This window comes from Carassius auratus, chromosome 20 (assembly GCF_003368295.1).
Source record: "Carassius auratus strain Wakin chromosome 20, ASM336829v1, whole genome shotgun sequence".
In the NCBI taxonomy this organism is placed as follows: Eukaryota; Metazoa; Chordata; class Actinopteri; order Cypriniformes; family Cyprinidae; genus Carassius; species Carassius auratus.
Window position 1 is genome coordinate 20,748,818 of NC_039262.1, and position 13,761 is coordinate 20,762,578.

The 13,761-nt window shown below is 38.5% G+C and overlaps 1 protein-coding gene across 1 annotated transcript in view; it reads right to left on the reverse strand.

Annotated features, from left to right (window-relative positions):
- The window catches only part of lrrc52 (leucine rich repeat containing 52), a 31,204-nt gene extending 19,229 nt beyond the window's left edge, over positions 1-11,975 (reverse strand). Inside the window, exon 1 of the mRNA XM_026291423.1 lies at positions 10,885-11,975. Within this exon, the coding sequence (XP_026147208.1) occupies positions 10,885-11,533 (649 nt within the window). The 5' untranslated portion in view covers positions 11,534-11,975. The remainder of the gene's footprint in view (positions 1-10,884) is intronic.
- Positions 11,976-13,761: the final 1,786 nt, after the last annotated feature.

Here is a 13,761-nt window from a genome sequence, read left to right on the forward strand (position 1 = left end):
AAACAGTATTGTGCAAGGAAATGCAATGAAATAAGTCTTTATTCAACAACAATCTGCCACTGTATTCATAATATTTGTGTGAAAAGGGGGGGGGGGGAATTGTGTTTTACATGCCACTAGTTTTCATTTCAGATGTAAGGTGCAGAGACATATACCTATATACCTATAGATATATTTTTGTAGTTTTGCAAAAAATGTAGGTAGAAGCACTTTAAAGGGGGGGTGAAATGCTCGTTTTCACTCAATATCCTGTTAATCTTGAGTACCTATAGATTAGTACTGCATCCTCCATAACTCCAAAAAGTCTTTAGTTTTATTATATTCATAAGAGAAAGATAGTCTGTACCGATTTTTCCCGGAAAAACACGACTGGCTGAAGGCGTGACGCGAGAGCGTTTGGAAGCTGTGACATTACCGTGAGGAAAAAAACATCCAAAACAAACCATGGCTTACAGTCAGATTCAGCCGTTTATTTATGATCCAGAATCAGATCCCGAGGCTGAAACTGAACGAGAGCAGCAGCAGCAATGACTCGCTCCGAGTGGGGCTCGAACCCCGGTGTCCGATGGGAGGGGACGCACTAACAAGGAGGCAGAGATATTTTAAGCAGTTTTACTCACCGCCTGCGGTTCCAACACATGATCGTGACCCTTTTTCGTTGGGACTGCATCATCCTTAAGAAATAAACGATGTGCAAATCCGTCGTCAAACTGGGCCTTGTTTGTAAAAAAAGCATCTTCGAAATGCAGGGAACAAACACAAACACTTGCACAACTCCGTCGATGCTCTTTAAAAATAAACTCCGTCCACTGGTCCCTTAATGCTGTTTTTTCTTTGGTAATCTGTGCAGTGTTGTCTTGTCCTGGCAACCAAAAACACACTTCTTTTGTGAGATTTCGCGACGCTCTCGCTCTGATCAGTGAATCGCTCTGATCAGTGAATGTCTGTGCTCTCTGTGCTCTGCTATATGGGAGCGCGCGCTCTTCCGGCAGAAGTGCCCTCAGGACCCATATAAGGAAATTCCGCTCCATCTAACGTCACAAAAACGTTAGAAAATGTGGACAAAAACAGCTAAAATATTCATCTTTTATATATTTTTAGTTTTCTTGTAAACTCAAGGGGAAAATTCAACAAATAGATCTTGGCTGAAAGTCTGATTATTGCAGCCAGAGCCTTCTTAAACTTTGTTTCCTTAAAATCCAGCCAGTCAGTTTGGGACAGGTGACATCAGTCAGATCTTGAATTCATTGTGTGCACAAATTAGAAGGAACTGCAGTGAATGCATTATTTTATTTGTGTTGACGAAATGCATCTGTCTTTTATCTTTTTGGCTCAAAATACATGAAAGAAACTGCATTTTGTCAAGAAAAACTTTTTCAGGTGACATAATTCATTCAGTTCATAAACACTAAAAGTTAAGTTCACAGAGTCTTCATTTCTTTGATCAAAAACACAGTAAAAAGAGTTATATTGTGAAAAATAATATTATAAAAATAACTGTTTTAAAATGTAATTTATTCCTGTGATGCAAAGCTACATTTTCAGCATCATTACTCCAGTCTTAAGTGACAGATGATCCTTCAGAATCATGCTAACTTGCTTATTTGCTGCTCAATTATTAATAATAATTCTTAATATAGCAATGTTTAAAACCGTTTTGACTAAAAAGATATTTCCGAAATATTGTCAAGTTACTTTGATGAATAGAAAAATTCAGAAGATCAACATTCATTTGAAATAGAAATCATGTGTAACATTATAAGTCTTTACTGACATATTTGATCAGTAGAATGCATCCCTAAAAGTATTATTTATGGACATTTAAAAAAATAATCACACTTTTGAGTGGCAGTTTATCACAGTTTCTTCAAAAATACTAAGCAGTTCAAAATTTATAATAATTATAAAAGGGTTTTGTGTGTGTGTGTGTGTGTGTGTGTGTGTGTGTGTGTGTGTGTGTGTGTGTGTGTGTGTGTGTGTGTGTGTGTGTGTGTGTGTGTGTGTGCGTGTGTGTGTGTGTAATGAAGCTGAAAATTCAGTTTTGGCCTCACAGAAATAAATTACATTTTTACATAAATAGAAAAGTGTTTTAATAATAATTCACATTATTACTTTTTTTTTTTTTTTTTTTTTACTGCAAGTAAATGCAGCCTTTGTGAAAACAAGAGAATTCTTTCAAACTTTCAAAATTCTTAAAATGACTTTTTAATTCTAATTAGTAAGGTTGCCCTTGATGCCCCATATCATAGTTGCGTGCTGTATTTTAGTATATCTTCACCTGACCACTCTCCGTTCCAGTGAAACCCCTAAATAAAAATAAAAAAACTGATACTGATATACATCCACTGACAAATAGTTGCTATTTTAAAAGCTTTATTTGTTAACTGTATTTGTCACATACTCTATGGTGTAAATGGTGTCTCTAAACGTACTACACACAATTGTCGCATTCATTTTTCATGTGCTTAGTACCCACAGGATGAGGTGGCACTTAACGAACTTACCGTGAGCCCCAGGCTCGCCTTTAAATCAGACCCTATTAGCAGAAGCATCTGGCGTCGCACATGCCTCTGCATCCACTCAGTGTGCAACACCCACACTCCCATACGCTGCATTTACTACACCACTGCAGGACTCACAATTACCTCTCACATCTAATCATCCAAACACCCTTATCCATGTGTCAACACTTCAGCATGTTACCCAACAAAAACACGGCTGCAGAGAGCAGCATGTAACTTTTTTCAGTTATAAGTGAATGCCTGTGTTTATTTGAAGTAAAACTTGATTTCAACTCAGCAAGATGGTGAAATTTAGTTTCTCAGCACAAGAAGCCTCATTGAAACACACAAACACACACTAAACAACTGGAGAAGAGGTATCCCCAAAGGAGGAAGTCTTCAATGTGTGAGTTAATGAAACTCGTGGTTCTCTGAGGCCCAGGACAAATAGAGAAAACAGGTATGAGAACACACACACACACAAACACAAAATGAAGTAATCAAGCCAGAAGACATCATAACAGAGCTGCTACTGGTCTGTGTATGTTGTCGCTCTAGAAAAAATTCAATGACCAAGCCCAGATGTCATATGCTGACTTTATAGACCCAGAAAAATGATGTCCCACACAATCCCGAACTCTTCACTGGGGAGTCTGCAGCTATCCTGCACTCAGATATATGGAGGCCCTTTTCTACCTCATACAAAAAAATTAAAATGGCAATTGGGACAGTTTTAAAGTCACAATTTTCAGAAACTGAGTTTGTAAATTGCAGTTATAAGATATAAAGTCGCAATTACGCAAAATAAAGTCACAGCTAAAAGTTATGAGGTCAGTTATCAGAAACAAAGTTGCAACTGAGAGACATGAGATTCTGAGATTTATAAAGTCACAACGAGAGACATGATAAAAAAAAGTCACATTGTGAAACAAAAACAAAAACATCATAAAAAGATGCATGAATTATGTATGACAGTATGAATAAAACCCAGATTATTATAATCATGAGAATACAGTCGCAATTACTAGAAAAGTCGCAAATGATAAGAAACAAGGTCACTCTTTAGTTTTAAGACCAATACTCAGTGTTAACTAGTAACTGTGATTTTAAACTTTTTTTGGATGATCATAATGACAAGAATTAGAACAGTAATGAAGTAATGAAATTACAACATCAATTGTGAGTTACAAAATGACAATGAGAGATAGAAAGTTACAATTGTGAGAAACAACGTTATACATAACAGCTATAAAATCACAATTGTGCAAAATAAAGATGCGATTGACCATTCACAGGGAGCTTGGACATGCGATCCGCCCAATCTGAACATGGATATCATGTGCAATCATTGTAATATATAAAGTCATACTGGAAGATATATCACACCCAGATTGTTATAATTATGAAAAAATAGCTGCAATTGATAGAAAAGTCTTTAAAATTACAAGAACATTGCAACTGCAATAAAATCAACTGTGCAAAATGAAACTGCTATTGTGAGATATCAAGTTGCAAACACATTTTTATTCTTTTCACTCAGATTTAGAAATGGGTTTCCATGGTGACATGAAAAGCAGCAGACAAGTCCACGAGAGCATAATCAGTATTGTAATGGAATATTATCATTAAATGTCGCTTGTTTTTCATTTAATTAGCGTAATTGTTATTGACATTTAAAAGAGAAATATACTTTTTTAGCTCAAGAAGATGTAGTTATAGTGGCTAACTGGGTTGTGTTAACTCACCAAATACCCGACCATTACAAACCACCACCAACTAGCAAGTAGCACAGTAGCACTGTGATGTAAACTAAAGGCTACTGGCTGTAAAATAATAAGCACAAGCCCTTCAAAATGTCCTTTTGTTTCAACAGTAAATATGTCAACACAGGAAAGAAATTAATTAATTCACATTCCTAAAGTCAGTTCAAGGGGTTGTTAAGACAGCACAAGCCAAGAGTGATGCTTTGTGAAACCAAATAAACTGCTTTACTTCACGTTAACTTCTCTCAGTGCACATGAACTGCAGGAGAGATCTTTAAAGATCAATAACACCCAACGCTGAAGGAGGATGGTGATGGATCAGGATTTCATCCTACATTTATAGCTCAGGCTGACACCAACTCTACAACATTGGTTTCGGCACTTTCTCTTCTTAATGAACGCTGCGCGGAGAATTGTAATTAGCATACTGCACTGGACTAAGACATTGATTTAAATAGAGGCATTTTGAAGGCCTGTTTGTGAATATTTCAGGGTGAAAGAGAGAAATAGGGAGGCAGAAAATGCAAAATGACTCACAGATGCTAAAGTGGTGTGAATCACACAGAGTGGTCACTCAATCTGCACCAAACACACACTTAATAGACTCTATACACACCAACACACACACAAAAGAGTATTATTACATACTTCAGTGTTTCTTTCTACATTTTAGTTACAAGTAGACAGAGGAGAGTGCGTTAAAAGAGTATAGCTCACTAAAATTGTGCATTGCCCTTCAGAATTCCAGAATAAAGAAAATTATTACTACTTACCTGTATGTTGTTGCAAAAAAACTACAATGAATGTGAACTGGAGCTTTCATCATATAATAGAAATAGAATACGTTTATCAATTTGCTACAAACTGTGGCAGCAATTGTGTGAAGCCATCCTCCTGTTAAGACTGAAGAGTTTAAAGACCATCGACTCTACCGTGCAGGGACATACGTATCGCTTTTGATTCATCCTCTTTTCTACACCTTGCTTCAGTTCGGTTTCAGTTTAATGACCAACTCTTACTATGTGTTTCCATATCCATACTATTACTACTACTCACAAACCATGCATCACAGATCACACACTAAAGGCAGTGCAATAACAACCTGCGCACTTTTCCCATGTCTGCTAATACGCTACTTTCTTTTTCTATTGGTCTCTGGAATTGTTAGTCTGCAGTCAACAAAGCAGATTTCATTACATCTATTACTAGTAATTCAGGACTAAACTCTAAGTTCTAAGCTCGGGGCAGCTGAAAGTATGTGGCGCAAATCAAAAAATCCTACTGACCTATGTATCAGTCACTCCTCTCTTCCTTCTCTGATAATGTCTCCACTGCTAAATGTCTCCACTGCTAAAATGACATACTAACATAACAAAATTAACAATTCGTCTAACTCTTGCATGCACTTTAAAACATTTTCCTCACTCCTTTGTCCTCCTCCCCTCCTTCATCAACTCTAACAGCTGACGACTTTGCCACATTCTTCATTAATAAAATTAATACCATCAACGAACAGTTTTCCACACCACAATCTGACAAGCACATCTTACCATCAAACATACACTCGTTCACATCCTTCTCTTCACTCTCTGAGGAAGAAGTCTCCAAACTCATCCTTTTTAATCTTATCCACTTGATCCTATTCCATCTCATCTCCTTCAAGCCATTTCTCCTGCAGTTGTACCTGCACTCACTCACATCATTAACACATTCCTTCACACTGGTGTTTTTCCCTCAGCAGTTAAAACAGGCCCCCATAACCCCACTACTTAAGAAACCCAACCTTAACACATCTCTTTTAGAGAACTACAGACTGGTTTCCCTTTTTCCTTTCATTGCAAAAACATTTAAACGAGCTATGTTCAACTAAGTTTCTGCCTTTCTCACTCAGAACAACCTCCCGCCTTGCTCTCAGTTTTTGAAGCCCTAAGACTGGCAAGAGCAGATTCTAAATCTTCAATAATAATCTTGCTGGATCTGTCCACTGCTTGAGAGGTGAGGTGTCCAAGTCGCAACATTAACTTCTGGGGTGCCTCAGGGCTCAGTTCTTGGACCACTTCTCTTCTCTGTCTACATGGTATCACTAGGCTCTGTCATTCAGAATTATGCTGATAACACTTAATTATACCTCTCATTCCATCCTGATGATCTGACAATAGCTGCTCACAACTCAGCTTGTCTAACAGACATTTCTTGCTGGATGAAGGACTATCACCTTCAACTCAACCTTGCTAAGACAGAACTGCTTGTGGTTCCATTAAACCCATCGTTTCATCACGATTTCACCATCCAGTTAGGCACATCAACCATAACTCCTTCAAAAACAGCCAGAAGCCTTGGAGTTATGATTGATGATCAACTGACTTTCTCAGACCACACTGCTAAAACTGTCCGATCCTGCAGATTTGCTTTATTCAACATCAAGAAGATCAAACCCTTTCTTTCAGAACATGCTACACAACTCCTTGTTCAAGCTCTTGTTCGGTCCAGGTTGGACTATTGCTATGCCCTCTTGGCAGGTACTCCAGCTTCTTTTATCTAACCTTTACAATTAATCAAGAACATGGCAGCAAGATAAATTTTTAATGAACCAAAAAGAATGCATGTCACTCATCAGTTTATCAATTTGCATGGGCTACCTAAAGCTACTCGCATAAAACTAAAGGCATTAATGTTTGCCTACAAAACTACCACTGGCTCTGCACCCCTTTACCTAACTTCATTATTTCAGAGTTATGTGCCCTCTAGAAGCTTGCGTTGTGCAAGTGAATGTTGCTTTATTGTGCCATCCCAAAGAAGCACAAAGTCACTTTCACAGATTTTTTAATGAAATGTTCCCTCCTGGTGGAATGACCTGCACAACTCAATCCGAGCAGCTGAGTCCTTAGCCATCTTCAAGAATCAGCTAAAAACACATATCTTCCTTCTTTATTTGACACTCTAAACTCTAGCACTCTCTATTCTAATTAAATTCTTCAAAAATCTTCACTTGCACTCTATTCATTAACTGCTTTTTATCTTTACAAAAAGATTAGAAAAGCTATTGTTTTTCATTCTAATTGTTTTCTTTTTATTTATTATATAATAAAAAAACCTTGCAACATGTACTGCATTCAGCTGAGACTTGTTATAGTACTTGCATGTGATTGCTCTTTTGTTGATTTTGATTGCTTCCATTATCCCCATTTGTAAGTCACTTTGGATAAAAGTGTCTGCTAAATGACTAAATGTAAATGTAAATGTAAATTTTCAACCAGCTTTGTAAATGTATAATGTGAAACACTTTTTGCCCATGTTACCTGCAATCACATAACCACATATTTTTTTCTCAGCAAATATCCATTGGATGATGCAAAATGTGTCATCTGACTTTTGACAGCTTCAGGGCTTTTGTTAAAACTATAGATCAAATTTATGCATTTTGAGGATTAACACAGTTTTTTTTTTATTCCTTAAACTGCTGTGCCTAGATCACTGAATGAGTTGAAATCAAGAACTGGAAAAGTCTGATTAACTGTAGATCTGACTCAAAAGAAGGGTTCATTAAATCAGACATCACTTCTCTCAAGTCGAGATGAATAACTGAGAAGACTTGAAATATAGCACACAAGTCATATTAATCACTTTTATGATATTTTTATGGTGATTTTGCATCTGATTAAAGATAGAAAGCTCATATTCTCATCCTTCAGAATTTTTCTGTTCATGTCACACAGGTTTGCAGCAACATGAGGATGAATAAATGATGACAGTATTTTCATTTTTTAGTGAACAATAACTTTAATTTGCTCACAAACAAGTATTCTCGTCTGAAGCTGGTGATATTTGGTGATTAAGAGAGACGCACCAGTGCTCTTGTAAGCTGGTGCAGTCAGGGTGCTTGGACAGGATTATATAATGGGACAAGAATTCTCATATCATCTTTAAAAAAAAAGACATAATTAGCCATCTGCTCTCTGTGGACGTAGCAACACCAAAACGTCAGAGAGTCTAATCAGGAGAGAGACAATGAGCAGACAGACAGCGTGTCTTTGAATAGACTGAGAGAAATTAGGTTTTTGCATTCTTAGGGTTTTGCTCCCCGATAACGGAGAGGCCAGAGCTTATGTTCAATCTCAACGTCTGGAAAAGCTCCATTTTCTCTATTAAGTTCCCAGACTACATTAACTTATTTCTGGAAAGATGGATTGGACAGATTGTGTGTATTGTTATACTTTCTATACTTTCTATGCTCTATCTTTAACAGCTTAATTATGGTGTAACAGCTGACAAAGCACCAAGAACAAAATTGCTCTCCAAAAAAAAAAAAAGTTGTTCAATCTGATTTTAGCACAACCAAATCAAATCCATTCAGGTCTGAAAAGCAAAACACACAGAAGATCCAATGCTTACAAATCTGATTTAGACTTTGGTGATTTTTAACCAAAACGTTTTTAAACAGGGGGCCGGGACCCATTGGGGGCCTCAGCAAGCTTCCATGGGGCCCAATACATTTATTTACATTTATTTAAATAAGTGCCTAATTAGTCCGATGCATGGAGAAACTAAGTAGTTAGTCATGAGTGTTTCCTGGAAAATGTAGAAACTTCGTTACACATTCATCATTTGAACTATATTGTTTAACACATTATAATGACGTCAAGTAGCTGATGGAGCATAACGTAACTGCTAATTATTCAATTTGAGATCAAATCAATTTCAGATTTTTGCTGTAAACATCTTGAAACTTCAAAATGCTGTTTTCGGATGTTTGTGGGAACTATGGATTTGGCAAACGGCATATCGTTGAACAATGTTGGTAGAGGTGGGATATGCAAACATAGTTATCTAACTTTCTGTAATTGTTGGGAAATTATAAAGTTTCTAAATTCACATAAAGGGAACCACTGATGTCACATGGACTATTTTAACAATGTTCTTATATGTTTCTGGGTTTCAGAACATTTCAGTAATGTGGAGGCTCAGAAAGTAACTCAAACCACATTGAGAGGCAATCCAAAACCTATTTGTACTGTAGTGTAAGCGCTAATCTGGCCAATTGCATTTTGGACAACACCAAAGCTCTTCCTATTACCTTGTCAATCAATCATTGCACTAAAGCAAGGTTTTGAACTGGAAGAAAGAAAATAACCATCCACAAAAACTGGATGAGCCCTTCCACACGCATGCATTATTCATATACCGTGACATGGATCATGTGAAGCACACACATCTCAAGTTCATTTACAGCTGCTCGACTAAAAATAACGATGAGCATTCAGCTCAAAATGTCACGTTTGTGCAGAGATTAACATTTGAGTACATTTGCCCTAAGACTAAACTGTCAGGGTCTGCCTGTGCCCTGCCCTCTGCTCCACCGAGACACAGTCTTCAGATCAAATTATCAGCCTGAATAACTCGATAACGCGAACTGGGGTGATAAGACTGATAAAGACCCACTCACTCTGGAGGTCTAATGGTGGAGATAATTAGCTGGCCTTTCATTCCCTTCCTCTCTCTCCTGGCACCAACACTGGAATTAATTGAAATCACCTTAAACTACATATTGTATTTTTTAAAATAATGATATTTCACTGACACACAGATTTAATATTCATCAGTGTGGCTCGAAGGAAAAAGAAAAAGCAACGGTAATGCATTCCAGTCATTAACTGAGGCTGGTTGTTGGTCAGACTTCAGAAGTCGGGGCTGTGTAGATTAGTGCTCAACTTATTTGAAATGGTTGAATCTTAAATTATTATAACATTTATATTATCCGACCTGGAAAATGTGGTTACTTCATCACTTGTTAGGGCTGACACACAGTGCCCTTGATCGTGAAACATAACTCCAAATTGCCCCTGGGAGACTGTATAATATGTGTACGAGGACGCTTTGTATAAAATCATCAGCTAAATGACTAATTAACAATTAGCACTTCCATTATGCTCAATTATGATGCCTGGAGGAAAGGCAGTAACATTTGTTAATGCAGCAGCGGTTAAAGACTTCAGCTCGTAGCAGAAAGAGATGATCATAACTTGCTCCAGTATCTCCATATTATAAGTCACTTAATTATTAAACAAAAAATTAGGCTACTTATTGGCAATTTTGATACATTGATATAATACACAGTAAAAAACTTTGTTCATAGTTTAGTTGTTGGGCCTAGATTATGGAATGGTTTATGGAGTTTCCATTAGTATTTCTAGTTTTAAAATTCAGGCTAAAAACCTATTTGCATAGAATGGCTTTTAATTAGGGGTGCTGATTTGTTGAGTGGTGTTCAGCACTTTACAGAACTATAAAGTAGTTCAAAAGTGCATCATAGAAGAAATACTCTTATAAAATACTATTATATTTCTATTTAAAAAAAGTTAATTGGCTTTATTTGACCAGAAAATATTATATTTTAAAAGATAACACAATGTCAGTGTATTGAGAAATAATGTAAAAAGGCCTAAATTGCTACAAAATCTACTAACCTGTGCATTTTTATGGTACATGTTCATTAAAATCATGTTTGACAATGACAAACATCGTTATTATAGTTGTGGCAACCATGGCTGTCAGTTTTTAAGCTATACAATGGACTTGGAAAGTTTTCAGAGCAGCTAAAGATAAGAAGCGCATGATCCCACCTTGGAACTTGAAGCCCTCTATCTGGATCCAGAGGCACAGGTCCTCCGTGTCGCAGTCGCACCTCCAGGGGTTCCCGCTGAGCCCCAGCGAGCGCAGCGCCGGCAGCGCGATCAGAGAGCTGATGTTGAGCGCCGTCAGGTTGTTGCGGCTCACGTCCAGCACCTGCAGCGCCGCGTTCTCCGCGAACGCGTCCGGGTGGATCTCCGACAGCCCCGGGTTATCCGTCATCCTCAGCATCACCAGGCTGGCCAGCGGGCCAAACGTCCGGTCCTCGATCTGCGTCAGGCTGTTGAAAGACAGATCCAGGTAGGCGAGCTTGCGCAGGTTGCCAAAAGTAGACTCGGAGATCTCCGTCAACGAGTTGTTGCTGCAGTCCAGGTACACCAGGTCCGACAGGTAGTTGAGCTGCAGCGCCGGCAGGTCGCCGATCCGGTTATTGGAGATGATCAGCTGTCGGGTGGCCAGCGGGAGATCCACGGGGAAGTCGCTTAACTGTTGCCCGGCGCACTGGACCACCAGCTGGTCGTCGCACACGCAGCGGTCCGGGCAGCCGGCGGTCAGAGCCGGGGACGGCGCTACATCCATAACGAAGACGAAGAGAAACACCAGCCGCAGTGACTGCGCGCTCGGCTCGGGCAGAACACGCATGATCCCGCCGCCGGCTTCATCGACTGTGCGTGCGCTCGCGCATTCTTCATTGATCTGCGGGATCCGGTTCGCTCGTTACTGCTGGCCAGGGACGCGTCGGAGCTGTTCTTGGGATCCCCTCGCAAGTCTCCTCAACAGCGAAGGTGACCGTGCTTGGCGCGTGGTCCGTTCTGTGGAGATCACCATGAGCTCATTCGTTGATGTGTTGGTTTAGGGTCCTGGAAGTAGTTTGCTTGTCCATTTTGCGTAGTTCAGGTCTGAACAGTTGAACTGATTTGCCTCACAAGTCCGTGAGTTTGATGGCGTGTTGAAACGCAGTTAAGTTGCGCGACGCGGTCCTGAGGCGCACCATCGCGCTGTGTGCTGCTGCTGTATGGCGGCTCCACTCTGTGCTTCTCTCTGCAGCTGTGAGTGAGTGAGTGAGTGAGTGGGAGAAAGAGAAAGAGAGGGAGGTTGTTGCACTGAGTCTGACACAAGTCTGTGTGTCCTGCTAATTTGCACAGGAGAAAAACACACTCTTCAATGCTTTCAACATACAGGTGGATGACATTTCTTTAAGGTTAAATAGTTATATATATATATATATATATATATATATATATATATATATATATATTGATTAGTGATTAATCGCATCCAAAATTTAAGTAAGTTTAAGTTTACATAATATATGTGTGTGTACTGTGTATATTTATTATGTAGCCTATATATACATACACTCACATACAGCATATATTTTGGAAATATTTACATGCATAAAAATGTATATATTTATGTTCTTTTTATATAATATTTAAATATATTTCATATATAAACATAACATATTTTTCTAAAATATTTTTATGCATGTGTACGTGTTATACATAAATATACACAGCACACACACATGTAAACAAAAACTTTGATTTGGAATTGATAAATTGTGATTAATGGTTGACAGTACTATATATACACAGTTTATGGGTAGGTAGTCACATGATCAAACATTATGCAAACATTTCATTTTAACATTTTTTTTTTTACTTTATGGGAGCATTACTTTTGAATGTTCTCTGCACGTTCTGAAAAAAGCAGCCTAATGTTAGACAAACATTCAGGAAAAAAAGTTTCATGAATGTATATTGTTTTTTGTGCCAAGATTTTAAAGCATTCATAAAGAACAGATCATTTAGAAACACTCTATTAATTCATTGCTTCATAAAATGATGGAGTAGCCACTGATGTCACATGGACCATTTTAACGATGTCCTATCTACATTTCTGTGCATTGATCATGGTAGTACCCTTGCTGTCTATGATGGGTCAGGCTTTTTCATATGGTTGAAGATCATTGTTCATTCGAATTGTGAACCATGCACCTCGAGCAGGGCATTTTTTTTTCTCTTTGTGTTGTGAAAATAAATGGTAACCATATATCTTTTGAACGGCACCAGGGAGAGTAAATAATGGCTGAATTTTTATATTACTTTTATATTGTGTGAACTTTCCCTCTAAGCAATATCCACTATCCTCGAGCAAGAGCGTTGCATTTTGGATTGTCTGACGAATGTCTGCATTGAATCTATGGCTAAATCCGTGCAGATAGTAAAAAAAAAAAAAACAATGCTAATGCGATGCTGATATTGCTTTTATACAACAATTCAGAGAGTCCAACATGTTTGAACACAAGCACTCAAAGATCAGATTGTGTATGTCTGTGTTCTCCTCAGTACCTGAGGCATGTGTGTACAGTGATGTCACAAGACTCCATCCCTGACGTAGCAGAAACCGAGGAGGGACAGAGTGTACAGCCACTGACTTTGACCGTCTTGTCTGTCTCTGTCTCTCTCTGTGAGGCGAGACAGATGGAGAGAGAGACTGTTGCATTCGAGCTGACGCAGGTGCAAGAGAAACATGATATGCACATCGTCTATAGCACCGAGTCTGTTCTATTATTGTTGTGGGAGAATCTTTCTGTCCTCCTGTATCAACAAACAGGGCCAATCGTTATCGAGTGAAACTATTCTTCATTTGAAGATCTCAATCTGTTCCTCCCGGGGCTTTGCACCAGCAAGCCTACATTTGAAAATCATGATTCATTTGATTGTGTAACTTTTATTGTGGTGGAGTAACACTTGCCTTTAGCTGTTCAGGCCTCCCACAGGTAAATCGACTCACCAAGTAGAGCCGTTGTTGTGTATGACTGGGGCACGATACTCCATGCTGGTTGTGTGGGACTGAAAAAAGTA